The sequence below is a fragment of the Colletotrichum gloeosporioides genome (assembly GCF_011800055.1).
Source record: "Colletotrichum gloeosporioides strain Lc1 chromosome Unknown consensus_17, whole genome shotgun sequence".
NCBI classification, from domain to species: domain Eukaryota; kingdom Fungi; phylum Ascomycota; class Sordariomycetes; order Glomerellales; family Glomerellaceae; genus Colletotrichum; species Colletotrichum gloeosporioides.
This window is the reverse complement of record NW_025544662.1, coordinates 690,352-709,672: the sequence shown is the minus strand read 5'-3', so window position 1 is coordinate 709,672 and position 19,321 is coordinate 690,352. Positions and strand designations below refer to the sequence as shown.

The window sequence follows — 19,321 nt, the reverse complement described above, 5'->3', positions numbered from 1 at the left end:
GTTGTGTCGGCAATGGCTCCAACCCCACGGAAGAGGGCTCGGCAAGCTTGTCTCGCCTGCAATGCCAGACGAGTCAAGTGCGATGTAACCGAGAGAGTCCCATGTCGGAATTGCGCCGCCGCAAACGCGCCGTGTGAGCTCCGAGTGTCACGGCGCGGCAAACACCCGCGACCCTCCCGGCGGCGTCCCGAGCCGGACACCAATGTCTCTTCTGCACACACGAGCCCATCGCCGGCTTTCCCAGATGACACGCTCGGCAACGGTTCAACGATTGATGACGCCGACGAGCATGTCGCTGCATCTCAAGTGCTTGCTGCATTATCGCAGAACCGCGACCAGGAAGATTCTTTCGAAGTCTTCGAAGCTGACAGTTCTATCACTGTGCGGGACCCCGAACCCCAAATAAACCTCCCGGATACAATTGATGGCAGGCAAGAAGAAGAAACATCGGTCTTCTTGGGAGAGTCGACGTCCATACGGTACGTCACTCATGGATATCCCACCCCAGCAGGGGCCGGTGTCTCGCCGCCTGAAAACTTGAGATTCCTCCACTCAGTGCCGAATGCTGTTAGGGCCGAGAACATGATTCCGCCTTGGGAGGTTGAGAGAAGACAAGCTCGCATACGGTCCCTTAAAGCTGAAGGCATCTTTTCGTTTCCACCAAAACCGGCTGTGGAGGCGTTGCTTCGAGCATACTTCAAGTGGTTCCATCCATGCTTTCCAATTGTGGATGAACAGGATGTATGGCAACATAGTGAACTGGAAACTCTATCTCCCCTTCTACTCCAGGCCATGCTCTTCATTGCGGTCATCCATTGCGAAGAGGATGACTTGCCGGCACTTGGTCTTGGGAGCCGCCACATGGCCAAATATGTGTTCTACAACAGGGCAAAAGACATCTACGACGTCGACTTTGAGCCAAAGAAGTTTACTGTCACTCAAGCTTTGTTTCTGCTGAGCTTCTGGCGAGCCGGTGCCCTGCTTGAGAAAGATGCGCGCCATTGGCTCGGTGCTGCCATCAGTCTCGCCCAGACGAAAGCCTTGCATCGATCGGCACCTACAAAGTCGCCGGATTCGAACACGGAAAAGCTTCGGCGGCGGCTGTGGTGGTCGATCTACATCAGGGAACGTCAATGTGCTGCTGCTCTAGGCCTCCCAAACCGAATAAGGGACGAAGACTGCGATATCGAACCCCTGGGCGAACCGGACTTCGAACATGCCTTCAGTCTATCATTACCAGCACCCAAGGCACAAGAATATACTGCATACGTTATGGGCATGGCTCAACTCTCTCGAGTTCTAGGAAAGATTGTGCACTGTGGATATCTCCCCAGCAAGTCGCTCAGCACGAATGACCGTTCTCAGATGAAGGACGATCTTGTTCGCTGGAGACAGAGTTTACCTATCGCAATGCGTGGTGGTACAGACGATATCGGAGATCCACCGGGGTTTCACTGCAATATGCTACATCTTGCATACAACAACCTCCTAATCCTTCTGTACAGGTCAGGTTGTATCGGTAGTGCAGAAGAAGGCCGAGAGGTTGACGGACAAGTCGCTCTCCAAGCTGCTGCCCGCAACTCAAGGATCATCGAGGATATGCTTCTTGAAGGGAACTTGCGACATGGTCAGATTCATGTTATTACGAACCTCTTCAATACCCTTTGCATACACACGGTCAACCTTCGAACGTCCCGGGGTACAGGTCGCGCTATTCTGGAGCACAGAGCTAAGTTGTGTCTCCTGGGCTTACAAGAACTGCAGAAGACATGGGAGGTCAGAAATTGGGTGCTACAGCTATTTTTCAAGTACCTAGATCGGTCTACGGCGGCGAGACTCCAGATGCAGGATGACTCAGGGGTGACTGGTGCTGCAGACAAGGGTCAAGTGGGCAGCCGCCAGGATGTCAGGACTTTAGACACAGGAGGCTCTCCAAGACATGAATCTGGTGGCGATATGGACGGACTTGATACTTTGCTCGCGTCGGACACGCCCTGGTCATGGTCAACAGAAGAGGCTAATCAGTTTCTCTTCTCGCAAATCGAGAACGATTTTGCATTTGGCGAGGGTGGAATACTTGAATGGACAAATACGGCAGCCACTATCTAGGCCATAATAATTATCAATACTGGTAAAAACTGTTTTGGAAGGTCGTTTTTCGCTTAGCCGTCCGTTGTGTAAGCTTCCATTTGTATAGACAATAATGGTACAGCATCTATGGATGCTGTAGATGGAATGAGCAGTGCAGCACCGTCTACGCCACACATGGTAAGCATCGTGCATGTTGAGTCAAAGGGGGGAAGACCCGGAAGGCGATTATAGTATATAAAGTTCAACATCTCAGCAATTGTTCTCTTCGAGGCATGCGGCGTTGCGGAATGCTACGTAGTAAAGTCTAACGATGTAAGTAACAATAGACACATGACCTCATATACAATGGATGTAACATTTACATTGTCTGCCCCCTCCTTTCACAAATGCCACCATTCCTAACATGTCTATATGTTCACGCCTCTACTGGGTATGGAGTAGCCGTAAGCGAAATGCTAAGAGCATTGGGAACTGTCCAAAGTTATGATACGATTGCAGTTGAGACGGGTCATTTGGTCCTGTAAAGCCAGGCTCTCGCATAGCGTCCATTACAAGTCCATTCCGGAAGAACGGGTCCAACAGAGACCAAAACGGCCGGTGATACAAGTTCTAGTCTGTTAGCCTTGGCGGCAAGGAGGGAGTTCGAGACACATACCAATGGATAGGGCTGTCCCCTCAACGCCTCGCTCTTGACCGGTGCGACGTCAAGATACTTAGACACTTTGATATGCCTATGGAATTCTTGTTTCCCGGTCTGCTCATTCTCTAGAACCTCCATCGCACGGTGACCAGCAGGCTTCGAGAAAGCCGGGTGTAAGTTGATGATTACAATCCTTGTGAAATTAGCGACAACGCCGACCAGGTTGTGCTCTGATCTTACCTGCCGCCGGGTGCCAGCAGCTTCGGGAGTGCTGCCGCGAGGGGTTCTAGATCCGGCAACTCCTTTAAAGTCATGCTGCATGTGATCAAGTCGAATCTTAAAAGCTATCGTTAGAACCAATTTATACAAATAGACGGATAGGAATCCCTCACCTAGGATGGCTTCGACTGAAGCTTTCGAGGCTGGCAGTGTCTAGTAGATTAACTACTTCAAACGTCATGTCCAGCTTTGCATCCTTTGCCCGAATTTCTGCCTTCTCAAGCATCAACCTCGAACCATCCACCGCCGTGACGCGAGCGCCTGAAGTTGCTAAGACTGCGGCAATTACTGCGCTACCAGTACCTAGGTCAAGTGCACGCTCTCCCTTTTGAGGGGCTCCAAGCTCCTGGATAGCCGGTAAGAGGCATTCTTGGTACATGTCGTTCCCACTGCCAAGTGACTGGTCCCAATAATTGGCAATGTTGTCCCAGGCTGCGAGGTTATTCTCACCAGCTTGTCCTCCCAAGGCCTTTTTGGCGACATTCTCCCCGTTGTCACCCATTGCAAAATGAGCTTTGGAGAATATGAGATCTGGGCTGGTCGTGGGAGGGTTGCTCACTGCTGTTGAAGCCATTAAGAGTTTCCAGCAGGCTAGAGAAAACTGCTCAAGGTGCGGGGTCGTAAGCCAGGGTGCCTGCCAGGCAGCAGCTAAGGCAACTAACTAGCCATGCAGTATATGTTTGCCTTATCCCTCGGCCAAAATCCGGCGTGATTTTCCTTTCTTTCATTGGCTGCAGACCATGCAATCACGGTGGTCTCTTTTACGAATGGAGATTAAATGGAAACATCACTGTGCCTAGCGAAGGTCAGGGACAGTCAATGAGTTGGGCGTCGCATCATTTTGATTATGGGCCATCCGCGTCAAGACAAAAGCATTCATTTTCTTACTCATATGCGATCCAAAGCCTCTGTAAACTATCCCAGTTCTACTGTTTTCCATCTCATCTAGAGTACATGTACATGTGAACAGCGTTTGGAACTGACTCGTTGGACCATAACATGACAGGAAACCAACTACAATGACTTAGACTGTTCATGCACCAGTTGTGATATCCAGAAGCTTCGCCTGCCTCTCCAGGAACTCTAGTTGGGGACGATCGCTCTCCACAGTGACCTTCGCTGAGGCCACACTTAGCGCTTTCGTAAGTTTCCCATCTCGAAGTACATTCCTCTCTTGACGTGCGTCATACTCGAATTCATACCATCCATGGGCATGATACGATCTTTCTAGAGCTCGTATAGTGATTACTTCAACACAGCACCATGCCCGTTCGTAGTAGGTACCTTCGGTAATACTGATCATGGCGTTACATTGTGCAACGCACATTGGTAGGGCTGCGACACCGCGCGCCTGTATGTCTCGGTTGTCCTGGTCGATACAGGCCCAGTCCTGTAAATATTTGATGAGGCTCGGAATGAAGGCATATTATTTGGAGCGGGTACTTACAAGCCATACGCAAACGGTCTCGGGACTCACATTGGGATGCTCCAGAAGAAAACTTTCCAAAGCGTTGATCATTTGATGATACTTCGTATTTTCCATGTCGTCGGGGGAGAATTCCCCAGTACGCTTCTTCTTGGACCATGTGTAAGACATGAAAATCACGTAAAGGTCTTCATCATCGTCGTCGCCAAAGCGGCGTGTCAGGTTCTCGCTAGACTTGGGCAGCTTACCGTGTCTAGCAAAGTCGGCAAACCGTACGTATTTGAATGCATCAAACTGGCGTGCTTTCTCTTCGTCCGCAGCAAGGGCTTTCGCATACGCCTGTCGCAGGCGTTTGATGCTAGATCGTTTGTCTCCTTCTAGCAGCACCGGTCGCAATATCTCCTGAAAAAGCTCCCGATAGCCCTTTCGAAGCGAAGATTCCAGCCGATGCTGCTCGACCTTGTCTTGGTTGAGCTGTCGCCGAAGACCTTCGATGAGAATATTCTGTGTCAGGTCATCACCGCTGTAGACTGCAAAGTCCAGTGCTGAGTAGCCAGATTTGTCTCGTAAAGTCAAGTCCGCTCCAGCATCGATCATTTCCTGAATGTAGCCCCGGTACTCTTCGCAAGGCTCTTTCGAGAGAGCTGCGACTGGCGTATTCCCGTCTGAAGGATTGAACTCAGCAAGCGCCTTTTCTTTCTGTTCATTCTTGAGCAGCGCTCGGCCGTAAAATAGCCTGGAGAATGCAATCTTGCTTGGGTCGCCTGACTGGATGGACAGCTCTTGGCAATCCCAAGCTGCGCTGATCGCTTTGTCGAGATCCCCTTGCACAGTGTAACACAGCGATAATCGGGCAAATGCGATAGCCTCATGCGCTGTAGCGGTCTGAGCCTTGGCGGCCTTTCGACGGGAATCTTCTTGAGTGTCCGTTGGAATTCGCAGCCGCCGGCATATATCAACCCGTTCTTCCAACTGCTTTATGGCCACAGTCAAGTACTGATTGTCATTATTGGTCAGGAAAAGTTGGTAGTTGACCATGCCAAGATTACCGATTGCACGCTCTGTTTCAAGCTCGAGCCCCATGAGTTTGGCAGATTCATACTGTTCTTCGCAAGTCCGTTTGGCGTCTTTCAGTTTGTCTAAATGACGATACACGACCGCAAGCTCTCCAAGTGCTTTGAGACGGCTCTCGTTGGGCGGCATGTTCCTGACTGCGTCTTCCAGGCACTCACTGGCTCTTGCAAATCGCCCAAGCATTCTGTAAACATACCCGAGTTCGGCAAGCACCACGTATCGATAATGTGTGGCATGTGGGAGGTCGGTCTTGCCATCACACATGGCCAAAGCACTGTGATGGGCGCGCAGCGCTTCCTCCAGTTCGTTTCTACGGGTGTGGGCTAGACCATGCTGGTGGAACTGCTCCCAATTGCGAAAAGTTTCAATCGCTGCTGTAATTGTGGCGGGTGTGGTGGTTTCAATATCGCTCTCCTGAAAATAGCCACCCTTCGCGGGGACCAGTATGGAAGGGACACGCCGTGAACCCTGTGCATAGTTGGAAAACGAGAATGCCACGTGCATCTCATCCCGGTCAACTTCCAACCGACAAAAGGCTCCGGCGTATCTGCTATAGGTCATGTGGCGCGAGCGCATTTCTGACTGTATCTCGTTCGCCTGAACTAGTTCCCCGGTGTTGACGTATCTGGCAGGATTTTCGGTGCTCTTGCTGTTGGTATGGCTTGAAGACAGCTCATACCTGGCATGTGTGGCTGTCGTTTGTTGTGCCTTCTGGACTTGATATCTGTAGTCTCTCGCCTGTCCCAGTAGGACCCAGCTCTGATCAAGCTGTTGGTGCGAAGAGATGACGGGTGTCCCCTCGTTTCCTCGTTTGACCCCAGGGAACCATACTTCAAGCTGAACTGATTCCTGAACATTGCCGTCTTTGGCCATGCACCAAAGAGTGATTGAAATAAATCCCTCGACGTTTCGATCGACTTTGCGGATGATTGATGTCTCTGATAATACTCCTTGTACAAGTGACCATATTGACTCGATGTCGTCCGGAGGGAGTCGAGTAGCCTGGCGTCCCGATTCACGTAGAAATGCGACGGCCAAAGCAAGATTGACATATTGCCGCAGAAGGCTTTGTGCGATGTGCTGCGTCAAACGAATCCATTCGTGAAGGGTCAAGGGGTGGTCATCATTCCCGGCATTTGGTGTCGAATTCTGGGCTTTGCTGCTGTGGCGGAGCGCAGTTGCACCAATGATAGATTCGCGGATTGGCTGGATCTCAGAGACGAGCTTCTCATCGCATAAGCCCTGTAAAGTGCTTAAAATCGATGACCAAGAAACACGTGTTTGCTGAACTTGCTCCATGGCTCATTTTTGGCTTGATAAGATGCAAACCATCGACCGTCGTTGGCCTCAAGGAGATCTGGGTCACCTTCCGATTTTAAGCGGCCATAATAAGTCGTCGCCGCAGTGGAGTATCGGACAAGAGCCAATTCTTTTAGCCATAATAAGGAGAGCCTGCGTCAAACATCTGCCAGGCTACGGCGGCTGCCTTAATTACCCCGCTTCTGGAATCGCTGCCTGGCTTCAGTTGTTATCACAGCAACTTTTGTCACGATACCAGTTGAGCAACCACGAAGCTGTTCCAGATCTTGTTTGCCCCAGTTGGATCCAACGACTGCTATTGGTGTAGCCTCGGGCAAATTCTTCAAATCAAGCATTTATAATCAGGGCAGAGCTATGCATGCAGCATGCCATCCCTCTAACTGGCTTTCTCGACCCGACTCCCAATGGGCAGTTATGTCACTCTTGATCGAATAGTGGTATGGAATGGGATACGGAGCCCCGGGTTTCCCGCATAAGATGACCATCAATAAGCGAGCGATTAAGTAGCTACCGAGAGAAATAATAGGCAAAGATCAAGGTTCATTCGATAACAGATGTGTGAACAGATCAAGGCTGGCGTAGCATATGAAGTAGAAGTAGCTGCTTTCCGTGGCATGTGTTATGCTCATCGTCTTCTTCCTTCGCGGCAGCGCGAAGAACATTTCCGAGCTGACTGATGCGGACTTTCAGCAAGCTGACCTTGGTGATCGCCAGACCGAGATCATTGATCCAAAACCTTCCGTCGTTCCAGTATTTGATGATGTCGATGCAGGATGTAATCAGGCTGGCGAGGGCAACGCCGCTCAAAGCCAGACCGGCAACTTCGGCCATAGGTGCGAATTGGTGATTTCAATTTCAGCGATAATGCATCAATGTCGGTCGAAAAACTGGCGAGATAGGGGCTGGGCTGTCTTTTGAAACTTTCTCGTCATCGATTGTCGTTGACCGGCTGCGCAGTGGGAAATATTACCGTCAATGTGTGAAGCCTAATACAAAGTAGTCGAAGACAACATTCAGAGCGTTAAAGACATTCTTATGGGCATTATCATTGTCTTTACCGTCTCTCTTTTCTTCTGCAGGCCAACGGACTTTGGGGCTGTGTGTAAATTGTTTCTGAGGCAATTTCCAATGTATCTATTGGCTACTTGAGCACAGCCTGGCTTATGCCAGAAACCCTGTGTTGCAGGCTTTCCACGGCTATTCATGCTGCTTACGGGAATGAGAGTGATGACACGTCCTGCTTGCTCAGCCTGATTCCGCAACTCGCAAAGATTGCCGCAGATACTTCTCAGACAGGGGTGTGCTGGCTGCCTTTTGGCTGTCTTCCTGTGGCCAACACAACCATGCGAACCAGCTACCCCGCAGTGACTGAGGATTTCCTTGTCCCCAGGTCCATCCTCGACAGCAGCTCCTCACCACTTGCATTTGTTTCGTACGCCATGGATGCTCGTAATACTCCATCTGTTTGACCGGATATGTCACGACAACCAGAAGATAATCACTTGAAAAGCAGCGGCCTGATCTTTCTTAATGTTCACTTCAACCAATTAAAGCAAGGACCGAACGGAGTTGCTGCCTTGGACAATCAGACTGAAGGATCCGCAGCCACTTTGGGCAGCCGTTTCCGCTTATGTGAGTAGTCATTTCCGTTTGTGATATTCCGGTCCAAATTCAACAAGGAATTCCTCTATCTTAAGTAAAATACTCACGCGTCTATACAGCGTCTGGACTCGAGGTTGGGACACCTGTGGGGCAACCTTCTGAAGCCGATACCGACATTATTGTGCCACCGCGCCTTCACGAACGAAGAGATTCCCTGCCCGACTTCAGGTCACTGCTAGCTGGCAAAGATCCTTTCAGAGAAGACACTTTTGGAACCAAGCCCGATAGCCCGGTCGCCGATAGCCCGGCCGATGAGGACAGCGACTGCCTAAATATGGCACCTACCCAAACGGACGACGTCTGGCAAGACAGCCAAGGAACCATCCGATTTCTAAGTGAACGAGTCCTCAAATACAATCCCATCTCCGATCCGGGGCTTTTTTTCCCGGGGAGGGTTATACAAGTATCTGGACAAGATGCGGACCAGTCCGTAAGTGGCTGTGCTATGGTCGTGCTTGCTGTTTCCAAGCATGGGTTTCCCCAGTGTCTGATGCTTTGCCAACATCACGGACAAGAAGGCGACGAAGAGGAAAAGAGCTTCTGAGAAGCTTACTCGGCTGTCTACCCCAACACGCTGAAGCACGTGGACCGAAACAAAGCCTATGAAGATGAGAAGCCCAATCGGCCAATTACAATCCAAATAAACAATTCTTTAGTACAGGTAGTTGAGCTAGCTGAAGATTGCTTCATTAATTATCAACATACGTGGAGCTTGAGAAAGGACAAGGTCAAAATAGCCCCAATCGGTAAAGTTTCAGGGAACGACCTAATGTTATTGAGGAATAATTACCGAGAAACTCAGAAACGGATGTATTCGGAGAAATGAACACAGGCGATCCTTCTAGCTTTAGTGCTTATCTGCGCTTCACATTACTGTATACGTAGTTTTACTCTTTCATGACTTGGTGGATTTAATTATGATATTGCTGAGTTTATCTACAAGTACGCAACCAAGTTACGTCCACATTTCTTTTCAGCCAGTTGTGTCGACTTATAGCAGGTTCCAGGTTGCGTGAGGTTGCGTTCTTAAGACGATGGAACTAAAGGCTATGTTTATTACAAGGATTAGGAAGCGGCCTTAGGCCTCAAGGAGACATTCATTGACGCCATGAGGTGTGCTCTCAGGAACTGACATCAAATCACAATTTTACAGAGCCGAAGAACGCAAAAGTTTGACTAGTTTTATTGTTGATTCACCTTCGGCCTTAGCACATGTTTCTACCTCAGAAGGTCTATTTAGGCGGGTCTTTCTCCTATATACTCGTCTCCTGTAAGCTCTTAGACTATGCTCGACGTGGATGAGACCGTCGATCTAGCTGATCTCCGTCTTTTACTAAGATTACTGGCCCTAGTCCAACTCACATCAAGCTAAACAGCAAGCCTTTCCAAGATCCTAAGCTTCTTCGCTCTCTAGCAAAGAATCATAAAGTTCTACAAACGCAGCCGCTGGCAGAAAATGAGAACATTACCTAGCCATATCATACTCTTTAGCTCCTCTAAGAATGTTATCAGCGAGGTCAGCAATATTAAGCGAGAGATATTGCGATAACTTTCGATTGGGCGCCATCAATGGGCCTGTTTAAGAATGCGAAAGCTCCCCTTTCTGCGTGTTGAGAAGGACTCATCGCGGACGATCCTGCGTTCACGTTGACTACCTGGTATCTATGATAAGGAACGGTTGCGTCGTGTCTGATTCAAAGACGGAACTATGATATTGCTACAGGCTTGCTGATGCTAATGGATGTAGCTGCGATTGAAATTGTTCTCTACTGCTCTGGTGCCGAGATGGGATCGAGGGGCTTCCGTCCCCAAACACACCTCTGACGGTAGTACCCATGCAGCTTGCCAGAGCGGATCTCGCGGCGGAGCTGAGCGGCGTAGATTTGAATCTCCTCCCTGCTCCAAGTTGACATGACGTTGGCCATGAAGAGGACATAGCCCTCGATATCGGACAGAAGAGTCAATTGTGCCCATTCGCCAATTTCTCTCTTCACCGGGTCCTTAGGCCAGTTGCCAATAGGTGCCTTCATTGGTCTCTCGTTAGTACCGTCCTTTGATCAAGAGAGTGACATATCGTACCTTGTTGTTCCACTCCGTAATGTTCTCGAAGCCAGCTCCCTCCATGGAGGTCTTTTGGAGATTCTCATCGAGAACGCGGAAGGTCCGGCCCATCTTCCGGCCGCCCTCCTCGAAGAACTTGCCCCACTGACCCAGCGCACTGGTCTCCGGGACGGTGTCGTCGTCACTCATGATGGCGGGAGAGACTTCGAAACTCTCGAGGTAGCCACCTGGCTTGAGAGCCGCGTAGGCCTGCTTGAACAGCTCTGGCCAATCCGCGATACTTCCGACGAGGAAGCGGATGTGGACGTAGTCGAAGGTTCCAGGAGCAAAGGTCCACTCGCGGGTGCAATCCTCGATCTCGCTATTTTAGAGTTAGTGGGTATGCGATAAGACACAAGGCTCTCGCACTTACAACTTGCAGTTAGGAGGGACCCATGTTGGCTGAATGGGCGAGATGTCGGTTCCGATAACCTCGCATTCCGGGTTCTCATCTGCGAAGTCACTGAGCAATGTTAGAGATTAACTGGCATCGCAGACTATCGAATCCTTACATGGCCCAGATGCCTGCGTTCAAACAACGAATCAGCTTTGGTCACATGTAAATCGTACCCTTGCACGCTCACCAGTTCCAGTTCCAACATCCAGGGCTTTGGTCAGCTTGCTCTTGTCTATCGGTGCCAAGTGAAGTTTGTCGCCGCAAGAAAGAGTCAAAAGATGGTGACTGCCGCTTGTCAGTCTCCTGTAAGATCCAGTCCCGCTCCTTCATCTTACTTGATGTCCCAGCACTCATTCTGCTGCTCGTCGTTGCTCCCCCTACAACCAGTGTTAGTGGCATGATAACCCGCTCGACCTGATTCGGGGCACCTAACCAGTACTGGGCATTTCCGACCTCGCCGTGAAACGTGCGTCCGTGAATCTTTCGGTACTCGAGAATAGTAGAGGTGATCGACGCAGTAGAACTGGCGTTGTCGTCGCCTAGCGCCGAGTCGTTGTCGCCGTCATTAGCAGCCTCCTAACACGCCGTCAATCATCTCCGGTACCAAGTTTGGGAACGCGGTCGGACCGCCGTGTCGACTGACTCGTGCCGCCTGCACCCAATGCTCAGCGGGCAAGATACCAGCGGCCGCCGCCGCGTCCTGGTCCTGCTGAGCGGCCGCGGTCGCTTGATCCTCGTCCTGTTCGGGGCACATTCTCAATGATGCTCCGTCTTCGTTTCGTCGCGATGCAATGCTTCGTCGTCTGCCGTTCCCTACCAGGCGGAGAAAAGGAGAAAATAAGGCTTCGACGGGACGTAAGAGTGCGGAACGTGTTCCCACGGGTCACGAGAATGATCCCCGGTCCCTGTCCATCCTATATCAGGGAACCACCATAGGACATCCCCACAGCGGATAACGCGCGGTCGTGCGCATCCTCGCCTTCTGAACGAGCCCCTCGGTCGTCTTGCTCACCGCATCCACCATCCTGGACTGGGAATCCAGCCAGCCGCCTTTCGGCGGTGCGTGGTGGCCTATCTGCCGGTGGTGTCAGCTTGGGGTTTTGCAGGTTTTCGACGTGTCATGGAGCGCCAAGTCCGCTGACCAAAACATTTGAATACTACCATGTTCGGCGCTCATCACCACTTCAGGGGCACAGGGGACGGAGATCGACGAGAGTTTGGCCAGCCGAGTGGACATCACGGCATTCTTCAGCGGGACTCTGGCCACGCACAAACAGGCATGTTGAGGGGCATGCGAATGTTCTCCACGGCATGCAGCTTTGGCAATGAGGATACCGCCAACCAGACGTGTTCTTTTGGGATTCTCTGATGGACCGATGGGATTCTGGACTCAATTATGCCCGCTCAAGAAAAACACATGGAAGGAATACACGTGGGAATTTTCCCGCCTTTCCTCAGTACGTTGCATTCAGACGCATCTCGATGTACTCCCGGCTGTTGATCGGGTCATACTTCTTGGGTCGCTCGGGCCCGAAACACCCAGGAACACAGTCAACAGTCTTTTCTGAGTCGGCGCCGATGAAATACGGGATGGAATAACGCGCCCGTGTGACTCGACTGCCGCTCACATCCGTTTCCAGCGGCGGCGCCCGGACACGATGCATCGTCGACCTGAGCGTGTCATTGCTCCACCGCTGCATGAAGTCACCAATGTTGACGACGATCGTCCCAGGAATATACGGCACCGGGACGAAACGTCCCGCTTCGTTGGGATCTTCTACCTCCAGCCCTCCAACCTCGTCCTGGAAGAGCAGTGTCATGGACCCAAAATCAGTATGCCCGCCCAACCGCTCGACCTTTCCCGCGCGAAGCAGCTTTTCCTCGGCCGGTGGATAATGGAGGAGCCTAATCTGGTTGTCCTTGTTCACGTGGTACCCCTGGAAGAAGGCCTCGTCTAATCCCATTCCCAGTGCCATTCCCCGGAGCAGGTGGAGTTCTAGCTGGTAGCAGTCCTCGTAGAAGCTGTTGAAGAACGCCCGAAAGCCGGGTAGCGACTCGTCGGGAATCCAAATGTTTGGGAGATGATCATCGTCTTCGCGGCCAATCTCGTATGATTCCTTGAAGTCGGGGATCTTGCGACGCTCGCTGATTTCATCGGCGTCAAACACCATTTGCGTGACCTTTTCTCGGCCTATGCCCGAGTACCCCCGGTGCCACCATCCCTCTGGGGGATGCGGTGCTTTTTCCTTCTCTGCCTGGGGCAGCGAGAAGAACTTGGCGCTCTGGATGAAATTGTGAGTTGTGATATCATGCACAGACATGAGTCGGGAGAGACAAACCCATTGGAACGCGGCGTCCACGGTCTCCTGCGGCAGCCCATGATTTTTGACATACGCGAAGCCGAAAGTCTTGAATGCGTCGACTAGCGCTTTGCCCGCCTGCTGCGCTTTTTGTGGTTGCGCGCTTCTGAGACCGTCCAGATTGACGAGGGGGATGCTCGGGTGCTCCGCTTGCGAATCGCACGCGGCGCCGTTGGATTGATGCGACCCGCTCATGTTTCTGGCATTCGCGATATTACAACGTCGGATTACAATACAAGTATGCCAAGTTTGGGATGAAAGAGAGTTGTACTTGTTGAGGTTTGGATTAGGTTCTTTTAAACCCTCCACATCCCCGCCTTATCGCCTCCTGCAGGATGACGGGATGACGTCGATCGCCGCGAGGTTATTCACATGCAAATCATCATGCGATACAGCAACCACAAACTAAGAATAAAGCGGTAGATCTGCGGAGAATGAACTTTTTTGATGCGTCGGTGGTCTTATGTTCAACGATTGATAAGCAATTATCTTGTCAACATACTGACTTCAGACTTGTTTGATGATCATTAAAATTCAGACAATGTCACAAGAATTGACACATCAAGGCTCCCTTGTCGTAAGGACGACCAGGTCCAGGGCGCATGCGCAGAACCACCGACTCAAAATCCGATAAACTGGGAAGGGTTTTTTTTTTTCTGCGGTGGAACGAATCGTGTTGAATTATTCGGGATCAACCCTTGTCAACTCGCTGTTCTGAGAGATCCATCTTTCGGAGTCGGGCGCCGTGTCCGATGCCAACGGATCATGTCAGATTCAAGTGCTTATTTCGGAACCAACAACCTTTACCCAATCTTACCAGCGTCTTTGAATAAGGAGATACCATCAGTTTCACCTCAGCAGTGCACATATTCAACGTGCCGTAACATCCGAATCGAACTGGGCAAGCGGCAATCCCGTATCCCTCGTCATATTTTCTTTGACATTCCCGTTCAAGCCGTTCGCTGTTCGACGCTACAGCGGTTGAGATGGATTATTCGATAAAGGAAGTACATCTTATTCCGCCCCGCAGATTTGATTGTGATTAAAAGCCTCACACAGACTCTTGTAATTAGCGAATGCGCTACACGTTTCAAAGGTAGGAGCTCCTGGAGCTTTTTCAACCAACGCCAGAACTCCGAGGCCATTGGACAGGTGCCCTTTAACTGCCGGTTGGAGCGAATTTCAACTGTTGCACTACTAAGATAAGACAGGAAGTAGGCATATTTCCAGGGCTCGTCGGAACAAGGTAGAGCCTGCATTCCTTCTAATCTGCTGACCCCGTTCCCACACGCGGATGGAAGGTGTTCAAGATAATCGGTTTTTACAACTCCATGTCATCAGAGAACAATAAAGGCCTTTACGTTTGATGTCTAGTCATCCTCCTTTGCCCCAACTCTTTTAGATTTGCGCAGCGTCGGTGAAACGGGTGGCTACGGGCTACTGGGTGTCTGAAAACCATGATGATACTGCGAAGTACTGCTGCAGACATTGAATTGAGTTATTTCTCATTTGATGTTCAAGGATTTCCGCTATAGTCGATTCTCACAGAGCATATACGTACGTTTGCTTCAGTCCCAAGGCCATGGCAAGTCGTGTTATCATCGTTGGGACAGCTCCAGGGCGGCAACAACAAACTCTGGTGAGCGGGCTGTGAGGAAATAGCCACTGGTACACAGTGTCCATTCAAATTAGTTTTCGAGATGGGGGGAAAGTTTGAAAATGTGACCTTTTGCCGAAGGCTTCTTTGGAGTTGCACGTGGAAACCAAACTATTGGGCTGTGGCTTGGTCTGATGCCTTAACGAACACGGGCGATATTACCGGCTTCGCCTGCTTGCGACGCCGCATGTACCGTTCACCCAATGACAGTCGACGAATGCGCGTCGTGCACCTCAACCGTCAAAACAATTTACTGCCTTCCTCCTGGGATACCCATCTTGATATCCAATAGTCAGGACTCAAATTATACCTTCGCGCAGATTCGTAGTACATCAAATAAAAAGCCTCCTATGCGGGCGCTATACATAGCCCTAAACTTTCTATACGCCGCATACCCTAAATGGGGGGGATTGTCGTATCAGAATACATTATCGTGGCCTTCTGTGGCTTTCTTAAATGCTATCCAGGCCGATTTTCAAGTCTTGATATTGAAAATCGGGATGCCTACCACAGCCCTTGCGACATACTTAAGATGCGGCTGCTGGTGCCAAGTCGTGCGCCCATGCCTCATCAAGCAAAACTTCCAGATTCCTACAAATTCATGATGCGTTTCATACTGCCCGCTGCGTGGTGCCTTGTGCTGCAGGGCGTTTCATCTACGGGTTTATATTCTCGACTCAGTAACACCGACATGGTAATCGAGAATGGGAAAGACTTGCATTTGAGCTATGAGATCGGCGTCGAAGGATTCAAGGAGTCGATGCACGAGGACATGGCCATCGCTGCTTTCATCGGATCCAAGCACCCTTTCCCCGAGGGAACTGAGTACAACAATATCAACGCGGACCAATGGGAATACATGCGCGGGCTCATCTGGAGCGACGACCCAACTTGCCTTTTGTTCGTCGACTCGAAGGAAAGGAACAACCAGATAAGCGCCGCCACGGACTTTCTTGAGGAGTTCTTGACCGGCGACGAATCTAGACTCACGAAGCGGAGTCACTTTGGTGACCTTCAGTTCCTTCACGCCATGGGCTCGCAGGACAATGAAGACCCCAACGTCACCAAGAAGAACATGATTGACTGGCTGGAGATCATGTACAAACTTGCCATTGGCCAGGATGTGGCGGCAGCCGACAGGCTTGACAAGAGGTTTCCCGATCAATTTAATTCCAGCTCGATTCCTTCGGATGACGTCAGCATCAAGCAACTGTTTCTGGGCACAACTCCATCATATCAACATGCCGATATTCCCAAGCGAGCCCTCGGAAATTGCCTTCACATGATCCAGGACTCATATGCACTTGGACACACGCTGAGAAGGCTCAAGAACCCAGATGATTTGGACGCAGATGATGAAGAAGGTATGGTTGTCAGCATCAATGCGATGGCTATCCAGATTCTTTTGACGGTAGCTACTTCCATCAGACCCATAACTAACGACTCATCACAGGGTATCGCCGATTCAAGCCCGGAAAGTACGCAAAGCTCGGGCCGGTAATCACATTCCACACGTATGCAAACCAGTCGGACCGTCATTCTCACTACGACGGATCAAAGCTGAAGCGGGTGCCGAGTGACCTCGATACTTTCAACAACGTCATCGGTGCTCGAGACGGGATCGATAAGTCCAGGAAGCTCATCAACTTCTTCGCCCAGAAGACTAAGTGGGAAGATGGCGTTCGCGCCTTTTTAGACCAGGAAGTTTTCGCGCTTGATTCGAACGTGACTGTCAGCAACTCGCAGGTCGACGAGCGCTTTGGTTTGCCAGACACGAGCGGCTAGTCTGTATTTGATGTTGCACGGATTGCAAACTCTAGTCCTCGTCTTTGAGAAGTTGGTCGTCGGCATACTTGGCTTGGCCTTGGGCTTCTTGCCTGCGGGACTTCTTCTGGACGTCTTCAAGATTTAGTGATGCGGAGAGTCCGTGTTGTTCTTGTGCTTCATGGTTAGGCGTATGATACATTTGATTCTCTCCAACGAGCGAGTGCAACTGCATATTTACAAGATGTGCCCGCAGGGGTTAACCTGCTGTATGAAAGTATAAAGCTAGAAGGGAGAAAACATGTGAAAGCCCGACGCATGTAATTTCAACCCAGTGCTTGAGACGGTAAACCAAGCTTTAGGTGAGCTTGATCTCGTAAGCAAATGCCGTTGCAAGAGTTGGCGGGTCGTGTGGAATGGTAAGCTGTTAGAAGCATGTTAGTATCTAAAAGCTCCTATCTGCTCGTAAAAGTCAAAACTAACCTCGCCAGCGGAGTAGTTGTACGTGAATGAGCCGAGGTCAAGGGCATCATAGACAAGTCCTTGAGCACCGCCCCAGTCGAACTGATACCTGTGAATTTCCAATGTCCCCTGCGCAGGGAGTCTAAGTTCGGCCAAGCCCTTGAGGACAATATCATAGCGGTTTTGAACGGTCCTTGTACCCGCGAGGATCTTCAAGTACCCATTGGACAAGACGGCGAAAGCATCAAACTTCAGGTCTGAAGATGCGGCTGTCAACACTCGCTCTCCAACCATGTTTGCGTAGTACTTGTAAAGCTGCCATTCTCCGTTGGGATAATAACCCTGATCGTTCTTGGCAACAAGATTGCCTAGGTAGTTGTGCAGATTCTCGCCGCCCTCCCAGTTGGCACGCAGCCCGCGGATGTTGTGGCGCTCCAATTGTGCAAGGTAGTAAGCCGAGTTAGCAGGGTTTTGTTCATCCGGCCAGGCGTACTCGTTGACGTCGATTGGCCTCTCCGGGAGCCCATACTCGGCTAGGAGAGCGCGAAGGGCAGGCACAGTTGTATCGGGTTCTCGCTCCCATGCCCCGATTTGATGCCATGAGTAGATGTCTGGGGCCACATTGCCTTGAGCGACAGCTTGCATCCAGGCTCGCCAGTTGGCGCTGTCTTGGCTTGGCGAATGAGCTGACGATGGCCCGCTGACTTTTGCTTCTGGCATCTCGTTCCTGTTTCAAACACGTCAGTTGCTACCGAACGCCTAGCATGTAGGATATAACGGACCTTAGTAGCTGAGAAGCTCGAACGTAATACTCAACGTATTGAGACCAGGGACGATTCCAAAAGCCTTCGAGATCGGGTTCATTCCAGAGATCAAACACTAGACCATCGAGCATGTTGTTGGCTCTGACGTCAGAGATGAGACGGCGGATGAAGGTTTCCATTCCAGACCAATCCCCGTTATCGCCAGGGAAGGGAAAGTCAGCAGAGGAGCCGCCCTGAGAGCCCCAGATGTCGTGGGGGAGAAGGATGAAGTCCGCATTGTACTTGCGAGTGGTACGGTAATTAGAAAGGGTTGAATCAAAGCGGCCGCGGTAACCATCTTCACCTCCGATGGCCCAACCGGAAGCAGCAATCTGAGCACCGCCAGCGCGGCACGTTCTGAATTTGATATCGGTGAGGAAGTGGTCGGGAATTGAGTTGTCGGCATTCTGTCCATTGTCTGGGAAGCCATATATGAAGCCGGACCCAAGGAAGGCGGCTTCTCCTGTAGTTTGAGAGACATCAACTGTGGCTGATCCGGCGCTCTGTCTCGAGGATATGGCTGCCGCAGCTGAGCAAGCTGCCAAAGCTGCGAGATTGGTAAGAACGGGAAGAGCTCTCATTGTGACAACTCTGAGGGGGGGTTTCTTGACGGGTAGCTGGTGCGAATGTGTGTGATTTCCAGAACATTGTGTACCGGCAAATGTCCTATTTAAGTACAAACACAACTGGTATCGTGTACAAAATGTCAAGTTTACGCCGGGCCGTGTCACAGCGTGACATCCCACCGGCTTCGGTAATGCCACACGATGCCTGAATTCCGGCTAAAGCAATTTAGTGATCTGAATGTTTTTCTCTCAGCAAAAGCCATCGATTTGCAACTCCTTGGTTCTCCATTTTCCTCTCCACCGGGCTTGGCTCTCTCCCGGCATCAAGTACGCATCGGAGACATCCCCGATCCAGGGCCCAACGCCGCCCCACCGGAACAAGAACGCAGTGGCACCTGAGCTCACGCACTAATTATGCTTGCCTTTTGCTACCCGAGCGGATGGGCTCAGGGAATAACAGTTACGATAATCAATCTTGAAGACAAAAATGTGACGATATTAGTGATAACGACGACAGCATCGACGAGGAAAGTAAGGCAGGTAGAGTATATTACTCCAGCGTCAACAAATGGTTGCTTCAGGACAGAAATAGGAGGTCTCCAAAGTCAACATCTAAGATCGTGTAAAAGGGTATTTTTGAGGTGATTGAGCGAAATAAGTGGACGTACGAGTGGAAACAACAAGGCTGCCCATGACCTCACTGATACATCAAGAAAATAG

The 19,321-nt window shown here is 50.8% G+C and overlaps 6 protein-coding genes and 1 pseudogene across 7 annotated transcripts; 2 read left to right on the top strand and 5 right to left on the bottom strand.

Annotated features, from left to right (window-relative positions):
- Positions 1–12: 12 nt before the first annotated feature.
- On the top strand, positions 13–2,109 carry GCG54_00011116 (Cutinase transcription factor 1 alpha; the record flags this gene model as incomplete). The annotated part of the gene is made up of 1 exon (XM_045411025.1): positions 13–2,109. One exon carries the CDS (start codon positions 13–15, stop codon positions 2,107–2,109), a length of 2,097 nt encoding a protein of 698 aa, XP_045268083.1.
- Positions 2,110–2,599: 490 nt separating this feature from the next.
- On the bottom strand, positions 2,600–3,584 carry GCG54_00011115 (annotated as a pseudogene). Its single transcript has 2 exons — positions 3,124–3,584; positions 2,600–3,067 (listed from the first exon to the last, which is right to left on the bottom strand). Coding segments are annotated over exons 1-2 (929 nt in total).
- A 459-nt stretch (positions 3,585–4,043) lies between these two features.
- Positions 4,044–7,661, bottom strand: GCG54_00011114 (uncharacterized protein; the record flags this gene model as incomplete). The annotated part of the gene is made up of 4 exons (XM_045411024.1): positions 4,044–4,237; positions 4,295–4,400; positions 4,458–6,752; positions 7,530–7,661. 4 exons carry the CDS (start codon positions 7,659–7,661, stop codon positions 4,044–4,046), a joined length of 2,727 nt encoding a protein of 908 aa, XP_045268082.1.
- Positions 7,662–10,258: 2,597 nt separating this feature from the next.
- Positions 10,259–11,743, bottom strand: GCG54_00011113 (uncharacterized protein; the record flags this gene model as incomplete). Its single annotated transcript, XM_045411023.1, has 8 exons — positions 10,259–10,516; positions 10,572–10,914; positions 10,966–11,055; positions 11,105–11,117; positions 11,177–11,274; positions 11,325–11,366; positions 11,423–11,565; positions 11,633–11,743. The coding sequence occupies 8 exons, from the start codon at positions 11,741–11,743 to the stop codon at positions 10,259–10,261; spliced, it is 1,098 nt and encodes a 365-aa protein (XP_045268081.1).
- A 700-nt stretch (positions 11,744–12,443) lies between these two features.
- On the bottom strand, positions 12,444–13,544 carry GCG54_00011112 (1-aminocyclopropane-1-carboxylate oxidase-like; the record flags this gene model as incomplete). Its single annotated transcript, XM_045411022.1, has 1 exon — positions 12,444–13,544. One exon carries the CDS (start codon positions 13,542–13,544, stop codon positions 12,444–12,446), a length of 1,101 nt encoding a protein of 366 aa, XP_045268080.1.
- A 2,066-nt stretch (positions 13,545–15,610) lies between these two features.
- GCG54_00011111 (uncharacterized protein) lies at positions 15,611–16,791 on the top strand (the record flags this gene model as incomplete). Its single annotated transcript, XM_045411021.1, has 2 exons — positions 15,611–16,370; positions 16,460–16,791. The coding sequence occupies 2 exons, from the start codon at positions 15,611–15,613 to the stop codon at positions 16,789–16,791; spliced, it is 1,092 nt and encodes a 363-aa protein (XP_045268079.1).
- Positions 16,792–17,128: 337 nt separating this feature from the next.
- On the bottom strand, positions 17,129–18,776 carry GCG54_00011110 (uncharacterized protein; the record flags this gene model as incomplete). Its single annotated transcript, XM_045411020.1, has 4 exons — positions 17,129–17,194; positions 17,254–17,959; positions 18,015–18,652; positions 18,714–18,776. 4 exons carry the CDS (start codon positions 18,774–18,776, stop codon positions 17,129–17,131), a joined length of 1,473 nt encoding a protein of 490 aa, XP_045268078.1.
- Positions 18,777–19,321: the final 545 nt, after the last annotated feature.